At 46.0% G+C, this 22,689-nt stretch overlaps 1 protein-coding gene across 1 annotated transcript in view; it reads right to left on the bottom strand.

The window, feature by feature from the left end:
- Nucleotides 1-911: 911 nt before the first annotated feature.
- LOC147082080 (uncharacterized) overlaps nt 912-22,689 on the bottom strand; it is a 108,686-nt gene continuing 86,908 nt past the window's right edge. Inside the window, exon 6 of the mRNA XM_085980472.1 lies at nt 912-2,990. Coding sequence (XP_085836598.1) covers nt 1,412-2,990 — 1,579 coding nt within the window. The 3' untranslated portion in view covers nt 912-1,411. The remainder of the gene's footprint in view (nt 2,991-22,689) is intronic.

The raw sequence follows: 22,689 nt of genomic DNA on the forward strand, positions 1-22,689 counted from the left end.
AAGGACAGAGACAGACTGTGAAATGAGCAGACACAAGGCAGATGAAATTAAATGAGGATAAGTGTGAAGTGATGCACTTTGGGAGAAACAACAGGGAGAGGCCGTATAATCTAAATGGGACTATTTTGAGGGGGTGCAAGAACAGAGGGACCTGGGGGTCCATATTCACAAGTCTTTGAAAGTGCCACGGCAACTTGGTGAGGCGGTTCAGGAAGCGTATGGGATACTTGGCTTTGTAAATAGTGCCATTGAATACAAAAACAAGGAAGTTACACTAAACCTTTACTAATCACTAGTTAGGAACATAGGACAGGAGGAGGCCATTCAGCCCCTCGAGCCTGTTCCGCCATTCAATGAGATCATGGCTGATCTGCGACCTAACTCCATACACCCGCCTTTGGCCCATATCCCTTAATACCTTTGGTTAACAAAAACCTATCAATCTCAGATTGAAAATTAACAATTGATCGAGCATCAATTGCTGTTTGCGGAAGAGAGTTCCAAACTTCTACCACCCTTTGTGTGTAGAAGTGTTTCCTAATTTCACTCCTGAAAGGTCTGGCTCTATTTTTAGACTATGCCCCTAGTCCTAGAATCCCCAACCAGCGGAAATAGTTTCTCTCTATCTACCCTATCTGTTCCCCTTAATATCCTGAAAACTTCGATCAGATCACCCCTTAACTTTCTAAATTCCAGGGAATACAACCCTAGTTTGTGTAGTCTCTCCTCGTAACTTAACCCTTGAAGTCCAGGTATCATTCTGGTAAACCTACGCTGCACTCCCTCCAAGGCCAATATATCCTTCCTAAGGTGTGATGCCTAGAACTGCTCACAGTGCTCCAGGTGTGGTCTAACCAGGGTTTTGTACAGCTGCAGGGTTTTGGCCTCAGCTGGAGTCTTGTGGACAGTTCTGGGCACCACACTTTAGGAAGGATGTCAAGGCCTTGGAGAGGGTGCAGAGGAGGTTGACCAGGATGGTACCAGGGATGAGGGACTTCAGTTATGTGGAGAGATTGGAGAAGCTGGGATTGTTCCCCTTAGAGCAGAGAAGGTTAAGAGGAGACCTAATAGAGGTGTTCAAAATGATGAGGGGTTTTGATCGAGCAAGTAGAGAGAAACTGTTCACTCTGGCAAGTGGGTCGGTAACCAAAGATCACAGATTTAAAATAGTTGCTAAAAGAACTAGAGGGGAAATGAGGAGAATTGTTTTCATACAGAGGGTTGTTAAGATCTGGAACGCACCATCTGAAAGGATGCTGGAATCAGGTTCCACAGGAACTTTCAAACAGTAATTGGACGAGTCCTTGAAGAGGACTAGTTTGCAGGGTTCTGGGGATAAAGCTGGGGTGTGGGACTAAATTGGACAGCTCTTTCAAAGACACGATGGGCCGAATCACCTCCTTCTGTGCTGTTAGATTCTATGGTCAGTGTGAAGTCGCTGGTGTCTCTTCAACTCCCCGGAGCTTTTAAAGCTCTTCCCACAGTCAGAACATTTAAATGGCCTCTCGTCAGTGTGAACTCGCTGATGTGTCAGCAGGTTGGATGAGTGACTGAATCCCTTCCCACACACGGAGCAAGTGAACGGTCTCTCCCCAGTGTGAACTCGCCGATGTGCCAGCAGGTTGGATGAATCAGTGAATCCCTTCCCACACACAGAGCAGCTGAACAGCCTCTCCCCAGTGTGTAGGTGTTGGTGTAGCTTGAGGTCCCCGGACCTTTTAAAACTCTTCCCACACTCAGAACATTTAAAGGGTCTCTCGTTAGTGTGAACTCGCTGGTGCCCCTTCAGCTCCCCGGAGCTTTTAAAGCTCTTCCCACAGTCAGAACATTTAAAGGGTCTCTCGTCACTGTGAACTCGCTGATGCACCAGCAGTTGGGATGAATCAGTGAATCCCTTCGCACACACGGAGCAGGTGAACGGCGTCTCCCCAGTGTGAACTCGCTGATGTACCAGCAGGTGGGATGAATTAGTGAATCCCTTACCACACACGGAGCAGGTGAACGGCCTCTCCCCAGTGTGTAGGAGCCAGTGTCCCTTCAGCTGCTGGGGGCTTTTAAAGCTCTTCCCACAGTCAGAACATTTAAAGGGTCTCTCGTCAGTGTGAATAAGTTGGTGTTGCTTTAGTTCCCCGGGGCTTTTAAAGCTCTTCCCACAGTTAGGACACTGAAATGGTCTCCCATCAGTGTGAACTCCCTGGTGTCCCTTCAGTTCCCTGGGGCTTTTAAAGCTCTTCCCACAGTCAGAACATTGAAATGGTCTCTCATGCGTGTGAACAAGCTGGTGTCCCTTCAGATACCGAGCGCTTTTAAAGCTCTTCCCACAGTCAGAACATTGAAATGGTCTCTCATCAGTGTGGACAAGTTGGTGTTGCTTTAGTTCCGCGGGGCTTTTAAAGCTCTTCCCACAGTCAGGACATTGAAATGGTCTCTCATCAGTGTGGACAAGTTGGTGTAGCTTTAATTCCTTGGGGCTTTTAAAGCTCTTCCCACAGTCAGAACAATGAAATGGTCGCTCATCAGTGTGAACAAGCTGGTGTCTCTTCTGATCCTGAGGGCTTTTAAAGCTCTTCCCACAGTCAGAACATTGAAATGGTCTCTCCTCAGTGTGAACTCGCTGGTGTGTTTGCAGGTGGGATGAACAAACAAATCCCTTTCCACACACGGAGCAGGTGAACAGACTGTCCCTGGTGTGACTGCCCCGTTGAACTTCCAATGCAGACAGGGAACTGAAGCCCTTCCCGCCGTCCCCACCTTTACCCGGTTTCTCCCTGGTGTGACGGTGCACGTGTCTCACCAGGTCAGGCGATCGGCTGAATCCGCATCCACACACTGAACACGTGTGCGGTTTGTCTGCGTTGCGATCCCTGCTCTCTCCTTCCATGTGCAAAGGCCGATGATATTCAGGTCCTGATGAATCCAGCGACTCTGTCAGATCTTGACGTGATGTTTGGTCTGAGCTTCTCGCCTGTAACTGCTCCACTTCTATAACCCTGTAAATTGAGATCAGAAAAGGATCAGAGGCAAACTGTTGTTTAATTTTCCCCTTTCCGAACCTAGGGGCAGTGAAGCTGATTTTCAGGCCCCAGCTGCTGCACAGGTTGGTTGAAAGGATCAGCAGTAATGGCGGCTGTAATACCCACAAGGCCCCGGCTCTCCAGAAACCACTCTGTTGACTCTGAGTCCCGCGCATGTGCTCATGGCCCCCGCGCTCTCCCTCCTGCTCTACAATCGCCCGTCCCGATCGGTCCACAACACGCATGCTCAGCACACAAAACCCTGCGGTTGGAACATCGGGCGTGCATGTGGAGCCGCAACATCTGGTACGCGTGAGCGGCTCAGGTGGTGGCGAGTCGGTGTTTCGCCTCAGCCGCCAGGGAGGTGCGCATGCGCAGGATGACCCAACATTCTTCCCGTCAGCAATCACTCCCTCGTTTCTTTAATAAAAACAGAAAATGCTGGAAATACTCAGCAGGTCAGGCAGCATCTGTGGAGAGAGAAACAGAGTTAACGTTTCAGGTCGATGACCATTCGTCAGAACTGCTTGCTCTTTAGTGTCAGCCAGTGGCTCAGTGGGTAGCACTCTCGCCTCTGAGTCAGCAAGTTGTGGGTTCATAGTCCCACTCCAGAGACTTAAGCACAAAAATCCAGGCTGACACTGCAGTGCAGTGCTGAGGGAGTGCGGCACTGTCGGAGGTGCCGTCTTTCGGATGGGATGTTAAATTGAGGCCCTGTTTGCTCTCTCAGGTGGATGTAAAAGATCCCATGGCATTATTTCAGGAAAGAAAGACTTGCATTTATATAGTGCCACCAGATATCCTAAAGTGCTTTACAGCCAATGAAGTACTACAATGAAGTAGTCACTGTTGCAATGTGGGAAAGAGCAGGGGAATTATCCCCAGTGTCCGAGCCAATGTTTATCCCTCAATCAACATAAAAAAATGATAGATTATCTGGTCATTGTCACATTGCTGTCTGTGGGAGCTTGCTGTGCGCTAACTGACTGCCGCATTTCCTACATTACAACAGTGACTACACTTCAAAAGTACTTCATTGGCTGTAAAGTACTTTGGGACATCCGGTGGTGGTGAAAGGCGCTATATAAATGCAAGTCTTTCTTTCTTCACTGGTCTCACCAGCGACCTCTTCTGGCGGTTGGTTGATTGACAGACGAGAGCCCGCGCATGCGCACTCGGAGCGGCGGTTTGGGCCGACTCCGGCAGAGTGACCCCTCCTGGTCACAAAGGGCAATGACCGCGCATGCCCAGAGGAGACCAACTCCCCCCTCCCCCACTCGGAGCTGCGCCTGCGCACTCGGATCCTGCCGGACGGAGTCGGCGCGGGGCCATTCCGGGGAAAGGCCTTGGTGTCGGGTCCAGAGTCGCGATCGGTGACGCAAAGTGAGTTTTCTCCGCTCCGATTGGGTGGAGAATGGCGCGGGGTGGATCGGGAGAGAATCGAAAGAAATAGAAAAACCTGAGAGTCCGCGAGGCCCCGGACCGAGCGGAGGCACTTGGACGGTGCACGTGATCTCCTCGGGGACACGTCACCCGGGCCCGCGGCCTGATTGACGGCAGCTTCCGACCAATAGGGAGCGAGCAAGCCGGCGGCGGGTCCTCCAACCAATCGGGGAGCCCGAGGGGCGGGACTAGCACCGGCTGATTGTCTGATCCGCAGGGCAGCGAGTTTCTCCAGTCCCTTGTTCAGGGCCCGGGGCCAGGGGAGGCTGTGGGCCTTTATTCCCCGCATTGGACACAAGGCTCTTTATCTCAGGATAGGGTGACGTCGCACTGAAACTTTCCGCTGTCCTTTACAAAGATGGCTCTTTGTCTCAGGCATAGGGTGACGTCGCACTGAAACTTTCCGCCCTCCTTTACAAAGATGGCTCTTTATCTCCGGCATAGGGTGACGTCGCACTGAAACGTTCCGCCCTCCTTTACAAAGATGGCTCTTTGTCTCAGGCATAGGGTGACGTCGCACTGAAACGTTCCGCCCTCCTTTACAAAGATGGCTCTTTATCTCAGGCACAGGGTGACGTCACACTGAAACTTTCCGCTCTCCTTTACAAAGATGGCTGCCGTTAACCTGGGCCTGTAAGGGGAAGAAATCCCCACAATTGCAAACACGGGATCTTCAGCTTATTATTCGGGGGCTTGCCTCCTGCACGAGTTGTTTATGAAGCCTCCCCACCATATTAGCATCGGGAGGGAGGAGGTATTGGCGGTTCTAGCAGGCTTAAAAGTGGATAAATCCCCAGGCCCGGACGAGATGTATCCCAGGCTGCTGTGTGAGGCAAAAGAGGAGATTGCAGGGGCTCTAACACAAATTTTCAGAACCTCTCTGGCCACAGGGGATGTGCCGGAGGACTGGAGAACAGCTAATCTAGTACCATTATTCAAGAAGGGTAGTAGGGATAAACCAGTGAACTACAGGCCAGTGAGCCTAACAACAGTGGTAGGGAAATTATTGGAAAAAATTCTGAGGGACAAAATTAGTCTCCACTTGGAGAGGCAAGAATTAATCAGGGATAGTCAGCATGGCTTTGTCAACGGAAGATCATGTCTGACTAATTTGATTGAATTTTTTGAGGGGGTGACTAGGTGTGTGGATGAGGGTAGTGCAGTGGATGTGGCTTAGTGGCAGAAGGTGATGGTGGAAGGTTGTTTTTGTGACTGGAAGCCTGTGTCCAGTGGGGTACCGCAGGGATCGGTGCTGGGTCCCTTGCTGTTTGTGGTCTACATTAATGATTTGGATGTGAATGTAAAAGGTATGATCAGTAAGTTCGCAGATGACACGAAAATTGGTGGGGTGGTAAATAGCGAGGAGGGTAGCCTCAGTCTGCAGGACGATATAGATGGGTTGGTCAGATGGGCGGAACAGTGGCAAATGGAATTTAACCCTGAAAAGTGTGAGGTGATGCATTTTGGAGGGACTAACAAGGCAAGGGAATACACAATGAATGTTAAGACCCGAGGTAAGGCCTTGGTGTGCATGTACATAGATCCCTGAAGGCAGCAGAACAGGTGGATAAGGTGGTTAAAAAGGCATATGGGATACTTGCCTTCATTAGCCGAGGCATAGAATATAAGAGCAGGGAGGTTATGATGGAGCTGTACAAAACGCTGGTTAGGCCACAGCTGGAATACTGTGTGCAGTTCTGGTCGCCACACTATAGGAAGGATGTGATTGCTTTGGAGAGGGTGCAGAGGAGATTCACCAGGATGTTACCTGGGCTGGAGCGCTTCAGCTATGAAGAGAGACTGGACAGGCTGGGTTTGTTTTCCTTGGAGCAGAGAAGGCTGAGGGGGGACCTGATTGAGGTGTACAAAATTATGAGGGGCATAGATAGGGTAGATAGAAAGGAGCTTTTTCCCTTAGTAGAGGGGTCAATAACAAGGGGGCATAGATTCAAGGTAAGGGGCAGGAGGTTTAGAGGGGATTTGAGGAAGAACTTTTTCACCCAGAGGGTGGTTGGAATCTGGAACTCACTGTCTGAAAGGGTGGTGGAGGCAGAAACCCTTGCAACATTCAAGAAGCATTTGGATGAGCACTTGAAATGCCAGAGCATACAAGGCTACGGACCAAACGCTGGAAAATGGGATTAGGTTAGACAGGGCTTGATGGCCGGCACGGACGCGATGGGGTGCTGTATAACTCTATGACTCTATGACCTACCGGTCCATTACTCCACTCCGTCGCGATTTTTACCCACTGCACCATCGCGCTCCCGGCTTCAGCCCCTCTCCATCTCCAGTAACGCACTGCGCATGCTCAATATACCGACCCCTCCCGCGCCTGCACGCTGGGCTCTTGTAGTCTGGGTGCGGCACGTGGTCCACCGCGGGGAATGCTGGGTAAAAGACCAGATTAGTGAATGGAACATGATTTACTGTGATCAGATTGAGGACTGAACCATGTTCATTCTTGTAGTCATGGTTTGTTTCTGCTGATCTTAATAACTCCTGTATCTGCGCTGGAGATTAATATTCTGTTTAAATAGTGAATAAATAAAGCTCGAGGAACAGCACCTCATCTTTCAATTAGGCACTTTACAGCCTTCTGGGCTCAACATTAAGTTCAACAATTTCAGACTTTAACCCTTACTCCCATTTTTCATGCTGTATGATTTTGCCATCCCCATTTGCAACATTTTCCAAGACTCGGTTTCACAGCCACATCTCTTTCCTCAGCACCTGTCTCCGGTTCCAACTTATTCCATGTGGATTCCAACTGAACTTCCACCCTTCGTGTTTCCGATCCACCCAGGATAACTTTCCTGCCTCTTACCTTAGTAATATCTGTTACATCTCCAGCTTTTTCCAGTTCTGATGAAGGGTCCCAGACCTGAAACGTTAACCCTGTTTCTCTCTCCACGGATGCTGCCTGGCCTGCTGAGTATTTCCAGCATTTTCTGTTGTTATTTCAGTGAATAAATAAGCTTTGTTTCAAACACACAGTGTGTCAAATATTTGATTTCTCCATGATAAGAGAAGACGAATTGATGTTCTGCTCCAGACTGTTTAATTTTTGGGCCTTTTCTTACTCTAGATTATTTCCGTTCTCATCTCGTTCGCCTTCTACCACATCAAACCCCAAGCTTGCTCCGTTTACATAGAAACATAGAAGATAGGAGCAGGAGTAGGCCATTCGGCCCCTCGAGCCTGCTCCGCCATTCAATGAGATCATGGCTGATCATCCAAATTCAGTACCCGGTCCCTGCCTTCTCCCCATATCCCTTGATACCTTTAGCTCTAAGAAATATATCTAACTCCTTCTTGAATATATTTAAAGACTTGGCCTCAACCGCCTTCTGTGGTAGAGAATTCCACAGGTTCACCACTCTCTGGGTGAAGAAATTCTTCCTCATCTCTGTCCTAAATGGCTTACCCCTTATCCTTAGACTATGACCCCTGGTTCTGGACTCTCCGACCATCAGGAACATTCTACCTGCATCTAATTTGTCCAGACCTGTCAGAATTTTATAAGTTTCGATGAGATCCCCTCTCATTCTTCTAAACTCCAGCGAGTATAAGCCCAATCGACCCAATCTCTCCTCATACGTCATTCCTGCCATCCCAGGGATCAGCCTTGTGAATCTTCACTGAACTCCTTCCATGGCAAGAACATCCTTCCTCAGATAAGGCGACCAAAACTGCACACAGTACTCAAGGTGTGGTCTCACCAAGGCCCTGTACAACTGCAGCAGGACATCCTTGCTCCTGTACTCAAACCCTTTTGCTATGAAGGCCAACATACCATTTGCCTTCTTCACCGCCTGCTACACCTGCATGCTTACCTTCAGCGACTGGTGCACAAGGACACCCAGGTCTCGTTGCACTTCCCCTTCTCCCAATCTATTGCCATTCAGATAACAGTCTGCCTTTCTGTTTTTGACACCAAAGTGGATAACCTCGCATTTATCCACGTTATATTGCATCTGCCACGCTTCTGCCCAATCACCCAACCTCTGGGATCTCAGAAAACACCATGAATATACAACTGGTGGATTTGACTGCTGTTTTACAATCATAATTCTCCATTTGTGTGTGTGCCCGTGCATTATAACTATCAATCAGCAGCCTTTCCTTTCCCCACTGTGGAAATGTAAAAGCGATTGTTAATTCAGTACCAGTTTGAGTCTTTGTAAATTTCAGCATGTTGCTGTTTCACTAACGCTGCCACTACTGTAATAAACACACAACAGCAACAGAGGGGCAAGGAGAATGTATGAGAAATGATTAGTGGTAACATAATAGGGAACACTAACACCTTTTATAAACATATAAAGCGTGAAAGAATAGTCCAAGGAAAGGTGGGGCCGATTACTGACCAAAAAGGCAATCATCTTGTGGAAGCAGAGGACATGGCTGAGGTACTAAATTAACACTTTGGCTCTGTATTCACTAAAGGAGAGGATGCTGCCAATCGTACAGTAAAGGAGGAGGTGGTAGAGAAATTGGATAGGATATAAATCGATTAGGACGATGTACTAAATTGGTTGGCAGGGCTCAAAGTAGAAATGTCACCCGCTCTGCCACAATCTTCCAATCCTTGGATATGGGAAAGGTGCCAGAGGACGGGAGGGCTGCAAACGTTACTTCCCTGTTCAAAAAAGGAGAGCACGATGAACCAAATAACTACAGGCGACTCAGCTTAACATCGGTGTTATTTCCGAAACACAATTAACCGTCACTTGGAAGAACATGGGTTTATTAGCGACAGACAAAATGGATTTTATTTAAAGGCAAATCTAACCTGGCTGACTTGAATGAGCCAATGGATGAAATAGGAGAGGGTTGATGAAGGTAGTGCAGTTGATGTTCTGTTTCTGGACTTTCAGAAGGCCTTTGATAAAGTACCTCATAATAGACTGGTGAACAAAATTGGAGCCAATGATATTAAAGGAGCAGTGGCAGCGTGGATACTAAATTGGTGAAGGGACAGAAAACAGACAGTAGTTGTGAACCGATATTGTTCACACTGGAGGGAAGTTTACAGTGTCCCCAGGAGGCGGGATTAGGACCACTGCTCTTTGATTTATTTCAGTGACATGGACTTGGGTATACAGGGCATAGTTTAAAAGTTTGTCGATGACACGAATCTCGGAAAAGTCGTAAACCGTGAGGAGGACAGCAGAAGACTTCAGGAGGAAATAGAGACACTGGTGAAATGGGCAGACACATGGCCGGTGAAGTTTAATGCAGAGAAGTGTGAAATGCTGCATTTTGGAAGGAAGAATGAGGCGATGCAATTTAAACCAACTGGTACAATTTAAAGGGGTTGCAGGAACAGTAAAACTTGGGGTATAGATACAGAAATCTTTGACGGTGGCAGGACAGGACGATAAGGCTTTTAGAAACGTATATGGGAGCATTGGCTTTATAAATAGAGGCACAGGAACATCAGAACAGGAGTAGGCCGCTCATTCACTCCAGCTTGTTCCTCCATTCAATTCGATCATGGCTGAGCTGTATCTTAACTCCATCTCCCCGCCTTGGTTCCATATCCCTAAATACCATTGCCTAACACAAATCTATCAATCACAGTTTGTCATTTTCAATTGACCGAAACTCAACAGCTTCTTGAGGGCGAGTGTTCTAGATTTCCACTTCACTGTGTCTGAAGAAATGCTTTGTAACATCACCCCTGAACGGCCTCGCTCTGCGGTTAAGGTTACGTGGACCCCTCGTTCTCTCTGCCCAGCCACAGTTCCTAACTTCTAACATCACCCCTGAACGGCCTCGCTCTGCGGTTAAGGTTACGTGGACCCCTCGTTCTCTCTGCCCATCCACAGTTCCTAACTTCTAACATCACCCCTGAACGGCCTCGCTCTGCGGTTAAGGTTACGTGGACCCCTAGTTCTCTCTGCCCATCCACAGTTCCTAACTTCTAACCATTTAGAACATTCTCTGATCGATCCTTTTTAGGTCCAACGTGAATGAGCTCATTTCTTTCTGAAGTGAGGAGTGCGACAAACTCGCTCAATCCACTCCAGGAGGGTGGGTTCTCCGGCGTTCTGAATGTTATTTAGTGTTGGTGTCGCGAGTCTAACGCCCTCGAACGTATATGTGGATACGGTGTCAAGATGTAATGAGAATGGGAGGAGGCTCCCGTGGAGTATAAACACAGCATAGACCACTTGAGCCGAATGGACTGTTTCTCTGCTGCAGTTTCGATGTAAATCTAATCTGCCCCGAACTGTCACAAACTCCAATCTCTGTGACTGTGACCATGGTGTGTAACCCTTCCTTGTCCATCATTCACCTTCCCACAGCATTCGATATAGTCTCATCTGGCATTCTTTTCCATGTCATGGCCTCCACTGTCCATCCCATAAAACTGATCATGTGCTTCCTGTCCTAGCTCCCTGATCGCAGATCGCAAATCTCCAGCAATGGGTTAACTTTTGTCTTTCTATCCACACCTATATTGTTGGCCAATATTGAACCGATGATGCTGCTTCTGGTGCATAGTAACCGATTACTGTAGCGCCGGAGGCAGATTGGATTGTTTCAATGTCTGCTTCTTGGGATTTGCTGGGGCATTGAAATCTCTGTGCTGAGATCGCCTCATCAGGCACCTCCATTGACTAGGCGAGGCTACATCATAGACCCATAATATGATACAGCACAGAAGGTCATTCAGCCCATCAGGCACCTCCACTGACTGGGCGAGGCTGCATCATAGACCCATAATATGATACAGCACAGGAGATCATTCAGCCCATCAGGCACCTCCATTGACGAGGCGAGGCTGCATCATAGACCCATAATATGATACAGCACAGAAGGAGGTCATTCAGCCCATCACACCGGTGCTGACTCTTTGGAAGAGCTATCCCATTATTACCACTGCCCCCCTCTTTCCCCATAGCCCTGTAAACGTTTTCCCTTCAAGTATTTATCCAATTCTCTTTTGAATGTTAACAGAATCTGCTTCCTCCACCCTTTCGGGCAATGCATTCCAGATCTCACTAACTCGCTGTGTAACAGAATGTTACCTCACCTCGCCTGTGGTTCTTTTTCCACTCTCTTTAAATCTGCATCGGCTGGTTACCGACCCTTCTGCCAATGGAAACAGTTCCTCCTTATTTACTCATCAAAACCAATCATGAGTTTCAACAGCTCTATAAAATCTTCATTTAACCAACTCTGCTCTAAAGAGAACAAACCAGTCTCTCCCCAGAACTGAAGTCCCTGATCCTTCGTACAATTGTCTCAAATCTCTTCTGCACCGTCTCCAAGGCCTCGATATCCTCCCTAAAGTGTGGTGCCCAGAATTGAAAACCATACTCCAGCTGAGGCCTAACCAGTCTTTTATAACAGTTTAACATAACTTCCTTGCTGTTATTCGCTATTCGCTCATGGTATCAGCACGTGACTAATGAGCACTGTCAGAGGTGAGGACATTCACCACTGCTCCACTAACATTAACACAGTTGTGTAAATTTTAGCAGATTGGTGACACCCAACTTGTTTGTTTGGAATATCTTTAGGGGCCTTACAATGTCTGGAAACGTCTTAAATACATAACTGGTTTGATCGGATTGCTGTTTTACAATTATAATTCTCCACGTGTGCGCGTGTCCCGGTCCACGCACATCCGTCTAACAAACTCTCAGTCAGCGTCCTTCCCTTTCCCCACTGGGGAAATGTGAAAGCGATTCGGTCCCGGATCAGTAATTTCTCCAAACTTAAGTTGATGTTATTCGCCGGCATTAAGTTATAACCCAATTTGAGACCTTGTAAGATGGAGTTTTCTGCTGTTTGACACACGCAGACTCTGGTATAATAAACACACGACAACAGCAGCACCGTAGGGAATCAAGCTGAATACAGAAAGTACAGAGGAGAAATCAAAAACAAACTAAGAGGGGCACGGAAAAACTGAGGAAAGATTAGTGGGAATATAATGGGGAACATTAAAATCTTTCTTAAACATGTAAAGCCTAAAAGGAGAGTCAATGGAAAGGTGCGATGATTAAGGAGCAAAAGGGCAATCTTCTGGTGGATGCAGTGGGCATGGCTGAGGTACTGAATGAGTACTTTGCATCTGCCTTCACTAAAGAAGAGGATGCTGCCAATGTTACAGTGAAGGAGAGGGTGGTAGTGAAATTGGACAGGATATAAATAGACCAAGAGGATGTAGTGAAACAGTGGACAGCGCTCAAAGTGGAAAAGTCATGGTCTGGATGGGATACTGAAATAAAGAGTAGATTTGCCTTTCTAAATCTAGGCTTTATTAACTTTAAAAATCCAGTAGCACATCTTTCAACACCCAGTCCCAACCAAGGCTGTAAAGAACTGAATTTAAGATGGCCACCACAAATCACATGACATCAACTACCAATGAGTTTACAGCATATATCTCAAGGCAGGAAACAAACAACCAATTACAATACTTCTTACTAAACATAAAGAATAATCACCACATTCACCCCTCCTTTTAAAATATACTCCAACCTAAATAACCTTTACAATTAATTATTTACAACTAAAACAATACAAATATATTTCAACAATTTTAAAACATTACTATCAATTTAAAAGTCCATTTTCAGTCTGTCGACCGGATATCTTGTTCGTGTCGACCTTCTTAACCCTGGTGAAATTCCTTGCCCTCCCACACCAGGAGACACAGAAGTATCTTCTGCAGGAAGGTTATCCATATCCCGATTATCAACGGTTTCCGGATTGGAAATCCCATCAAGAGGTAAACTGGGACGGTCATGAACATCCATCGAAGGCTGACTAATAGAAGTATAATTATCTGCAATAGGATTGGAAATATTCGTAGTATCTGTAACGACATCCACATTATCTGAATCATGACTATTGTTAATATCCTCAGAAGAGGGCTGGCCACCACAAGGAGCCAAGTCTTTAATTGAAACAGTACTTTCTTTCCCATCTTGGAATCGAATGAGCATATTGGGAATTTGCCTCCAACAGCTCCACCTCCTCCACTAAAGGATCATATTTTGACAATCTAACATGGCGTCGAAGCAGCACAGGTCCCTGCATAGTAAGCCATGAAGGTACCGAATATCCCGTAGTAGATCTCCGCGGATAGTTAAAGAGCCTTTTATGGGGGGGTCACATTAGTAGCCGTTGAAAGCAATGATCTAATGGAATGCAGGGCATCAGGCAATACCATTTCCCACTGTGTATTCTTAAGGTTCCGGGATGTCAAAGCCAACATAACTGCCTTCCAGATCACCCCATTGTATCGTTCGCACTGTCCATTACCCTGGGGATTATACGGGGTAGTTCTACTAGTAGAGATTCCCCGACTCTGAAGGTATTCCTTCAACTGGGAAGACATAAAAGAACTTCCCTGATCCGAATGGATATACGCAGGCATCCCAAAAATGACAAAAAGTTGAGTCAGACATTTGATAACTGTAGTAGCTGATACATCTGCGCAAGGAAAAGCAAATGGGAACCTTGAAAACTCATCCACAACAGTAAATATATATCAATTTTGAGTCGTTGAAGGAAGAGGCCCCTTAAAATCAACGCTCAAACGTTCAAAAGGAGAATTAGCCTTTATAAGATGAGCTCGTTGAGGCTTAAAGAAATTCGGTTTACACCGAGCACAGATAAAACATGATGAAGTCATCCGCTTGACGTCTTCAACTGAAAAGGGCAAATTCTTACTGCGCACGAAGTGTATCATCCTCGTAACCCCAGGATGGCATAAGGCATTGTGAAGATTAATAAGCGTATCTCCGTGAATCACAGAAACAGCGCATCAGCAGCAACATTATCCTTCCCCGGACGATAAACTACATCAAAATGGTAGCATGCCAACTCAATCCTCCACCTCATTATTTTATCATTCTTGATCTTTCCAAAATGTTTGACATCAAACATAAAAGGACACAGACTTTTGGTCAGTTACCAACGTAAAATGTCGCCCCGATAAATAATGTCTCCATTTACGCAGTGCTTCTACTATTGCATACGCCTCTTTCTCTATTGAAGAATGTCTTTTTTCACTATTGTTCAAGGTACGTGAGAAAAAGGCCACAGGTCTTCCATTTTGGTTCAGAGTAGCCCCAATTGCAAAATCAGAAGCGTCCGTCTCAATCACAAAGGGAACCTGCTCATCAATAGAATGCACAACTGCTCCAAGGATATCCTTTTTAAAATTATCAAAACACGTCCTGGCCTCCCATGATAAAGGATATGTCGTAACCCGAATAAGGGGCCGGATCTTCTGTGAAAAGTTTGCAATCCAATTAGAATAGTAAGAAAACAGTCCAACAACTCGTTGCAAAGCCTTAGAATTAGTAGGACAAGGTAAATCAATCAATGGTCGCAGACGTTCTGGATCTGGTTTAATCTTGTTTCCCGAGATAATATACCCCAGTAGATTTACTTCAGTGGTCGAAAAGATACACTTCTCTTTATTGAAAGTTAAACCAACTTTTTCCGCAGCTTGAAGGAATCTTTCTAAATTAGAATCATGCTCCACCCTTGATTTGCCACACACCGTGATGTCATCTAAGTCTGAAAAGGTGTCAGAGAGAGAGTTATCACTTATAAAAGCATCCATTGCCCGTTGAAAACAAGCAACACCATTAGTAACACCAAATGGTATTCGGCAAAACTGATACAGCTTTCCGCCAGCCTCAAAGGCCGTATATGGTTGATCCCTAGGAATCTGATGATAAGCACTCTTTAAATCAATAGTGCTAAAAACCTTATACTGAGATACTTTGTTGATAAGCTCATCAATCTTAGGCAAAGGGTACACATCTAATTGATTATACCTATTAATAGTTTGGGAGTAGTCTATCACCATTCGTTTCTTATGTCTCTCGTTAGTGGTGACAACTACCTGTGCCCGCCAAGGCGAACAACTAGGTTCAATGATTCCTTCCAATAAAAGACGTTGAACTTCAGAATTAATAAATTCTCTATCCTGACTGCTATACCTTCTTGACTTGGTAGCAATTGGCTTACAATCCAGCATCAAATTGGAAAAAAGTGATAATGGAGAAGTGGATAAAGAGGTTAATCCACAAATAGATAAAGGTGGCTTAGTCCCTCCAAACGAAAGACTGAGAGACTCGTGTAATTGAAGCACATCATGACCAATCAAAATATCCGCACAGAGATTAGGCAAAACAGATAGGCGTAGATCAGTATACGTATTACCTAGAAGAATCAATTTCACAAGGCAACAACCAGCTACTTGTGAAGTGAGAGTTGTCTGAGCCATACACACCTGATAAGTAACAGGCGAAATTTTCAAACGCTTTTCCTTCGCAAACTGAAGACTTATAAAACTCTCGGTACTGCCCGTATCTATAAGGGCCTTCACTTCTAACCCATTAACTTGGGCCGTAACTATAGCTTTGTTTAGGCCATGAGCAAATGCAGCAGAAATTGATGCAATAAACGCCCTATCTAAAGGCTGAATAGTCGCAGAGGAGGTAATTGAACCTGATGATTTACAAACACGTGCATAATGACCTCTCTTGCCGCATTTACTACACACAGCCTCCCGAGCAGGACACTTCAGACGAGGGTGCCGGACGTTCCCACAAAAATAATACTTCTGAATCCTAGAGGCAACAGCCGCTGAAGTAGAAACTGTTTCAGAATCTAGTAAACCACTCCCATTAAGTCCACATAATTCCTTTTCATCCGGAACTGCCGAAACCACAGTCGCAGGCCGATTAAAAAGAGCATAAGAATCCAAACTTCTCTGAGCCACATCCAATGTAGAGGCTTGCTCAAAAGCACTCTTAAGATCCAAAGTCTTATTTTCTAACAACCGCTGACGAATTGATCTAGACAGTAATCCATTAATAAAAGCATCCCGTACCGATTCTTCCTTATATTCTTCAGCCGTCACGGCCTTATAATTACAGTTAGCACTAAGGCGCCGAAGTGCTTGTAAGTAAGTATCCAAAGATTCTCCCACCTGCTGCCTACGGGCAGATAGAAGGTGACGTGCAAATACCTCATTCTTTGGTTTAACAAAAATCTTTTCCAATGTAGAAATAGCCAATTCGTAAGTTTCACAGTCCAAAATATACTTATACACATCCGGAGCAATGTAGTTGATCAGCATATTCAGCTTATTTAGAGACTCTTGATCCAACACACCCAAAAAGATTTTAAATGTACGATACCAGTGTTTCCATTTATCATCCACTCCTGCAGAATTAGGGTCAGCATTGAATCGTTCCGGTTGAAGATATCGCTCCATTCTGATTTAAAGTTAATAAATTGAAATAAAGAGATTTGCCTTTCTAAATCTAGGCTTTATTAACTTTAAAAATCCAGTAGCACATCTTTCAACACCCAGTCCCAACCAAGGCTGTAAAGAACTGAATTTAAGATGGCCACCACAAATCACATGACATCAACTACCAATGAGTTTACAGCATATATCTCAAGGCAGGAAACAAACAACCAATTACAATACTTCTTACTAAACATAAAGAATAATCACCACAGATACATCCTGGGTTACTGAGAGAAGCAGGGTTCTGGCCACAATCTTTGAATCCTCCTTGGATAGGGGAGTGGTGCCACAGGACTGGAGATTTGCAAATGTTACCCCCTTGTTTAAAAATGGTGTGTGTGCTAAACCAATGATCTACAGGTGAATCAGTCTAGTGCCGGTGTTCAGGAACCTTCTTGAGATAAATCATTGAGACAATAGTCAGAGACAAAATGAATTGTCACTTGGAAGAACATGGGTTAATAAACGACATCCAGAACGGATTGTTTAAAAGCAAATCGAGTCGGACTTGTTTCATTTCTTCGATGAAATAAGGGAGCGGACTGTTGAAGGTTGTACAGTTGATGTTGTGTATATAGATCTTTAGAAGAATTTCTACAAAGTACCTCATAATAGACTGGTTTGCAAAATTGAAGCCAATGACATTAAAGCTGCAATGTTAGAGTGAATGCTAAATTAGGGAAGGGACAGAAAGCAGAGGGTTGTGGTGAAGTGAGGGTTTTCCAGACTGGAGAAGTTAGTGGTATCCCCAGGGGTCGGGATTACGAGCATTGCTCTTTTAATATAGATTAATGTCCTGGACTTGGGCACACAAGGCATCATTTCATAGTTTGCAGATTAACAAAACTCGGAAAAGTCGTAAACCCTGAGGAGGATAATGGAAGAAGTCAGGAGGACATAAACCGTCTGGTGAAATGCACAGACATATGGCAGGTGAAATTTAATGCAGAGAAGTGTGAAGTGATGCATTTTGGAAGAAAGAATGAGGAGATGCAATATAAAATAAATAGCACAAGAGTAAAGGGGGTGCAAGAACAGACAAACATGGGGGCTTACATCCAGAAATCATTGAAGGTGGCAGGACAAGTTCATAGAGCTTTTAGAAAAGCATATGGGATCACTGGTTTTATAAATAGAGACATCGGAATATAGGAACGTAGGAACAGTAGGCTATTCATTGGCAGAACAGGCTCGAGCCATTCAATTCAATCACGGCTGATCTTTATCTTAACTCCATTTACCCGCCTTGGTTCCACAAGCCTAAATACCATTGCCTAACACAAATCTATCAATCACAGTTATGACATTTTCAATTTCCCCCCAGCCTCAACAGCTGCTGAGTGCGAGTGTTCTAGATTTCCACTACCCTGTGTGTGAAGAAATGCTTTCCAACATCACCACTGAACGACCTAGCTCTGCTTTTAAGGTTATGCCCCCTTGTACTGGACTCCACCATCAGAAGAAACAGTTTCTCTCTTTATCTTATCAATTCCTTTAATCATCTAAAACACCTCAATTAGATCACCCCTTAACACTTGATATTCAAGGGAATACAAGCTTCGTCTATGCAATCAGTCCTCATAATTTAACTCTTAATTCTGAGCTGCACCAACACCAAAGCCAAGATATCCTTCCTGAGGTGCGGTGCCCAGAATGTAACAATACTCGAAATCAGTTCTAACCAGAGCTCTGTACAGCTGTACCATAACTTCTGTATTCCAGCCGTTCCGAGATAAAGCCTAACATTTCATTAGCCTTTGATCTTATTCCACTAGCTTCTGGTAATATCTATACTTGGACCTCTAATTCTCTGCTCATCCACAGTTTCTAGCTTCTCACTATTTAGAAACTACTCTGATCTCACTTTAAGATCCAAAGCGAATTACCTCACTTTCCCACATTGAACTCCATCTGCCACAGTTTTGGCCAACGATATTATGCTCAGCCATCATCAAACCCTGGTTAGGTCTCAGCTGGAGCAGTGTGTCCAATTCTGGGCACCGCACTTTAGGAAGGTTTTCAAGGCATTGGAGAGGGCGGAGAGGAGATTCAAAAGAATGGTAACAGAGATGAGGGCCTTCAGCTACATGGAGACACTAGAGGAGCTGGAATTAGAGTCATAAAGTTATTCAGCAGAGAAAAACGCCCTTCGGCCCATCGTGTCCGCGCCGGCCATCAAGCCCTGTCTAATCTAATCCCATTTTCCAGCATTTGGTCCATAGCCTTGTATGCAATGGCATTTCAAGTGCCCATCCAAATGCTTCTTGAATGTTGTGAGGGTTCCTGCCTCTACCACCCTTTCAGGCAGTGAGTTCCAGCTTCCAACCACCCTCTGGGTGAAAAGGTTCCTCCTCAAATCCCCTCTAAATCTCCTGCCCCTTACCCTGAATCTATGCCCCCTTGTTATTGACCCCCCCTACTAAGGGGAAAAGTTCCTCTTTATCTACCCTATCTATGCCCCTCATCATTTTGTACACTTTCAAGTGCTCATCCAAATGTTTCTTGAATGTTGTGAGGGTTCCTGCCTCTACCACCCTTTCAGGCAGTGAGTTCCACATTCCAACCACCCTCTGGGTGAAAAAGCTTTTCCTCAAATCCCCTCTAAACCTCCTGCCCCTTACCTTGAAACTATGCCCCCTGGTTATTGACCCCTCTATTAAAAGGGGAAAAGTTCCTTTCTATCCACCCTATCTACCCCCATCATAATTTTGTATACCTCAATCATGTCCCCCCTCGGCCTTCTCTGCTCTAAGGAAAACAACCCCAACCTGTCCAGTCTCTCTTCATAGCTGAAGCGCTCCAGCCCAGGTAACATCCTGGTGAATCTCCTCTGCACCCTCTCCAATGCAATCACATCCTTCCTATAGTGTGGCGACCAGAACTGCACACAGTATTCCAGCTGTGGCCTAACTAGCGTTTTGTACAGCTCCATCATAACCTCCCTGCTCTTATATTCTATGCCTCGGTTAATGAAGGCAAGTATCCCATTATGCTTTTTTAACCACCTCATCTAGCTGTCCTGCTGCCTTCAGTGATCTATGTACATGCACACCACAATCCCTCTGATTCTCTGTCCTTCCTAGGGTCCTACCATTCCTTGTTTATTCCCTTGCCTTGTTAATCCTCCCAAAATGCATCACCTCACCTCACACTTTTCAGGGTTAAATTCAATTTGCCTCTGTTCTGCCCATCTGACCAACCCGTCTATATCGTCCTGTAGCCTGAGGCTTCCCTCCTCACTATTTACCACTCCACCAATTTTCATGTCATCTGCGAACTTACTGATCATACCTTACATTCATATCTAAATCATTAATGTAAACTACAAACAGCAAAGGACCCAGCACCGATACCTGCGGTACACCACTGGACACAGGCTTCCAGTCACAAAAACAACCTTCAACCATCACCCTCTGCCTCCTGCCACTAAGCCAATTTTGGATCCAATGTGCCAAGTTGCCCTGGATCCCATGGGCTCTTACCTTCTTGACCAGTCTCCCACGCAGGACTTTGTCAAAAGCCTTACTGAAGTCCATGTAGACTACATCAACTGCACTACCCTCATCCACACACCTAGTCACCCCCTTGAAAAATTCAATCAAATTGGTCAGCCATGATGTCCTCCTGATAAAGCCATGCTGACTATCCCTGATTAATCCTTGCCTCTCCAAGTGGAGACTAATTCTGTCCCTCAGAATTTTTTCCAATAATTTCCCTACCACTGATGTTAGGCTCACTGGCCTGTAATTCCCTGGTTTATCCCTGTAGTTTATGTACCTTTAAGACAGAACTACTTTTACAGCTCCTGTATACTGTAGTACCGGCAGTGACCACACCTGTATATAAGCCTTGCGCATGCCTCTGTACCCCCAGTCTTGAGACTACCCTCCTCCAGTAAATACCTGTTTATTGTTCAGTTACAGCATCCGTGTGGTTATTGAAAAACATCATACTCTCAGAATCACGGGTCTAACAGTGGCGACGAGTGTCGATTCGAATCTACCTGCAACTCTGCATTTCCCTTCGAGGATTCGCTCCGGGAGGGCGGTGTAAGAAAGTCGAGGCCAGGAACACGGGCGTCGACCACGAGCAACCGCCCAGTCGTCCGGCAGAGAGTGAACATCGCAGGGGAGGCTGTGGAGAGCCGGGCTTGGTTTCCCAGCCATGACGATCAGCAAGAGACTGACGACAGGTCCAGCGCAGAACCTTCCCAGACAGTGGCGGCTGGAGCCGACCGACGGCAGAGAGAAAGCTGAGCAGCGTCGACGGGGTAAGATAGAGGGTGAAGCGCACAGGGCGCAGCTGGGGGTTGAAAACCGAGCGGCGTCGAGAAGAGAAAAAAAAAACGGAGGGTAAAGCAACAGCCGGCTTCAGGACGGAGCGGCGTCGAAAAAAAAGAACGCGCAGAGCACAGCCAGGGCTCAAGGGCTGAACAGTGTCCGCGGGGAGAAGGGAGAGCGCGGGAGACGCCATTGAGCCGCGGAGAAGGAAGAGCACGGGAGACGCCATTTTTAGAAGCCGCAGCGGAGAAGAAGGGCGAGTGCGGGAAGGAAGGAAAGCGCGGGAGACGCCATTTTGTGCCAGCGGAGAAGGGGAAGCGCGGGAGACACCATTTTTGACAGTTAAATCACACCCAGGGATGCCAAAGAGTGGCAGTATCTCTACATTCGACAATAAAGTCGAAGATTGGGCGACATATATGGAACATATTGAGGTGTACTGCAGGGCGAATGAAGTGCCAGATGCTAGGAAAGCACTGGTTTTGTTAAATTCCATGGGTGCAAAAACGTATGGGTTACTGCGAAATCTAATAACCCCAGAGAAGCCGGTGAACAAGAATTTCGAAAGCATAGTAGAAATCCTACAGGACCACTTAAACCCCACACCGCTGCTGATAGCAGAACGATTTAAGTTCCATAAAAGGAACCAACACAAAGACGAAAGCAATGCTGAGTACCTAACGGAACTGCGCAAGCTATCGAAACACTGCCAGTTTGGAGCGGGACTAGCAGAGACGTTAAGGGACAAGTTTGTGTGTGGGCTACAAAGTGAAGGAACCCAGAAACAGCTTCTATCAGAAAAGGACCTTACGCTGGACAAGGCTTTCAGTATGGCAGTATCACACGAAGCAGCCGCAAGGGGCACTGCAGAGATACAACGGAGACCGCAAGAATATGGCACCAATGAAATGTCCTATGGAACAGGGAAGTGCTATCGCTGCGGCAGAACAACACATGACCAGAAGGATTGTTGGTTCAAGGACCAAGTGTGCAGACAGTGTGGAAAAGCAGGACACATAGCAAGAGTCTGCAGGTCTGGGAAGAAAACCAACAGTAAGAAATCTCCACAGGAGAAGTACAAAAAGGTACACCAGGTGATGGACAGTAGTTCAGACGAACAGAAAAGTGACACAGACTCCGGAAGCAAGGAGCTGGGTTGTCTGAAACTACATAAGGTAACCAAAATGGAGGATCACCAGACTATCTGGGTTACACTCAAGATAGACGGTGTCCAAGTGAAAATGGAATTGGACACAGGATCAGCCCTAACAGTCATAAACCAAAAGGACTACAAGCGGCTATTTTCACATATACCCTTGAAAGCTACAGAGATTGTCTTGAAGACGTACACGAGGCAAAAAGTCTACCCCAAAGGAAAAATAAGGGTGAAAGTGATATATAAAGGCCAGGAAATACCTAAAATGGATATATATGTATTGCCAGATGGAGGACCACCACTGCTAGGACGTGAATGGATCTGGGAGATACAATTAGATTGGCATTCCATACAGGCACTGAAGGTTGAGGCCAAAAAGGATGACGACGTCACACCTGGACGACTGTCAAAAATGCTAACTGACGCAAAAGAAGTGTTCCAGGAGGGACTCGGAACACTAAAAGGCATAACAGCAACGATTAAAATAGAGAA

This window comes from Somniosus microcephalus, unplaced genomic scaffold, assembly GCF_052327205.1.
Source record: "Somniosus microcephalus isolate GS21.2 unplaced genomic scaffold, FLI_Smic_1.0 scaffold185, whole genome shotgun sequence".
Taxonomy (NCBI): Eukaryota; Metazoa; Chordata; class Chondrichthyes; order Squaliformes; family Somniosidae; genus Somniosus; species Somniosus microcephalus.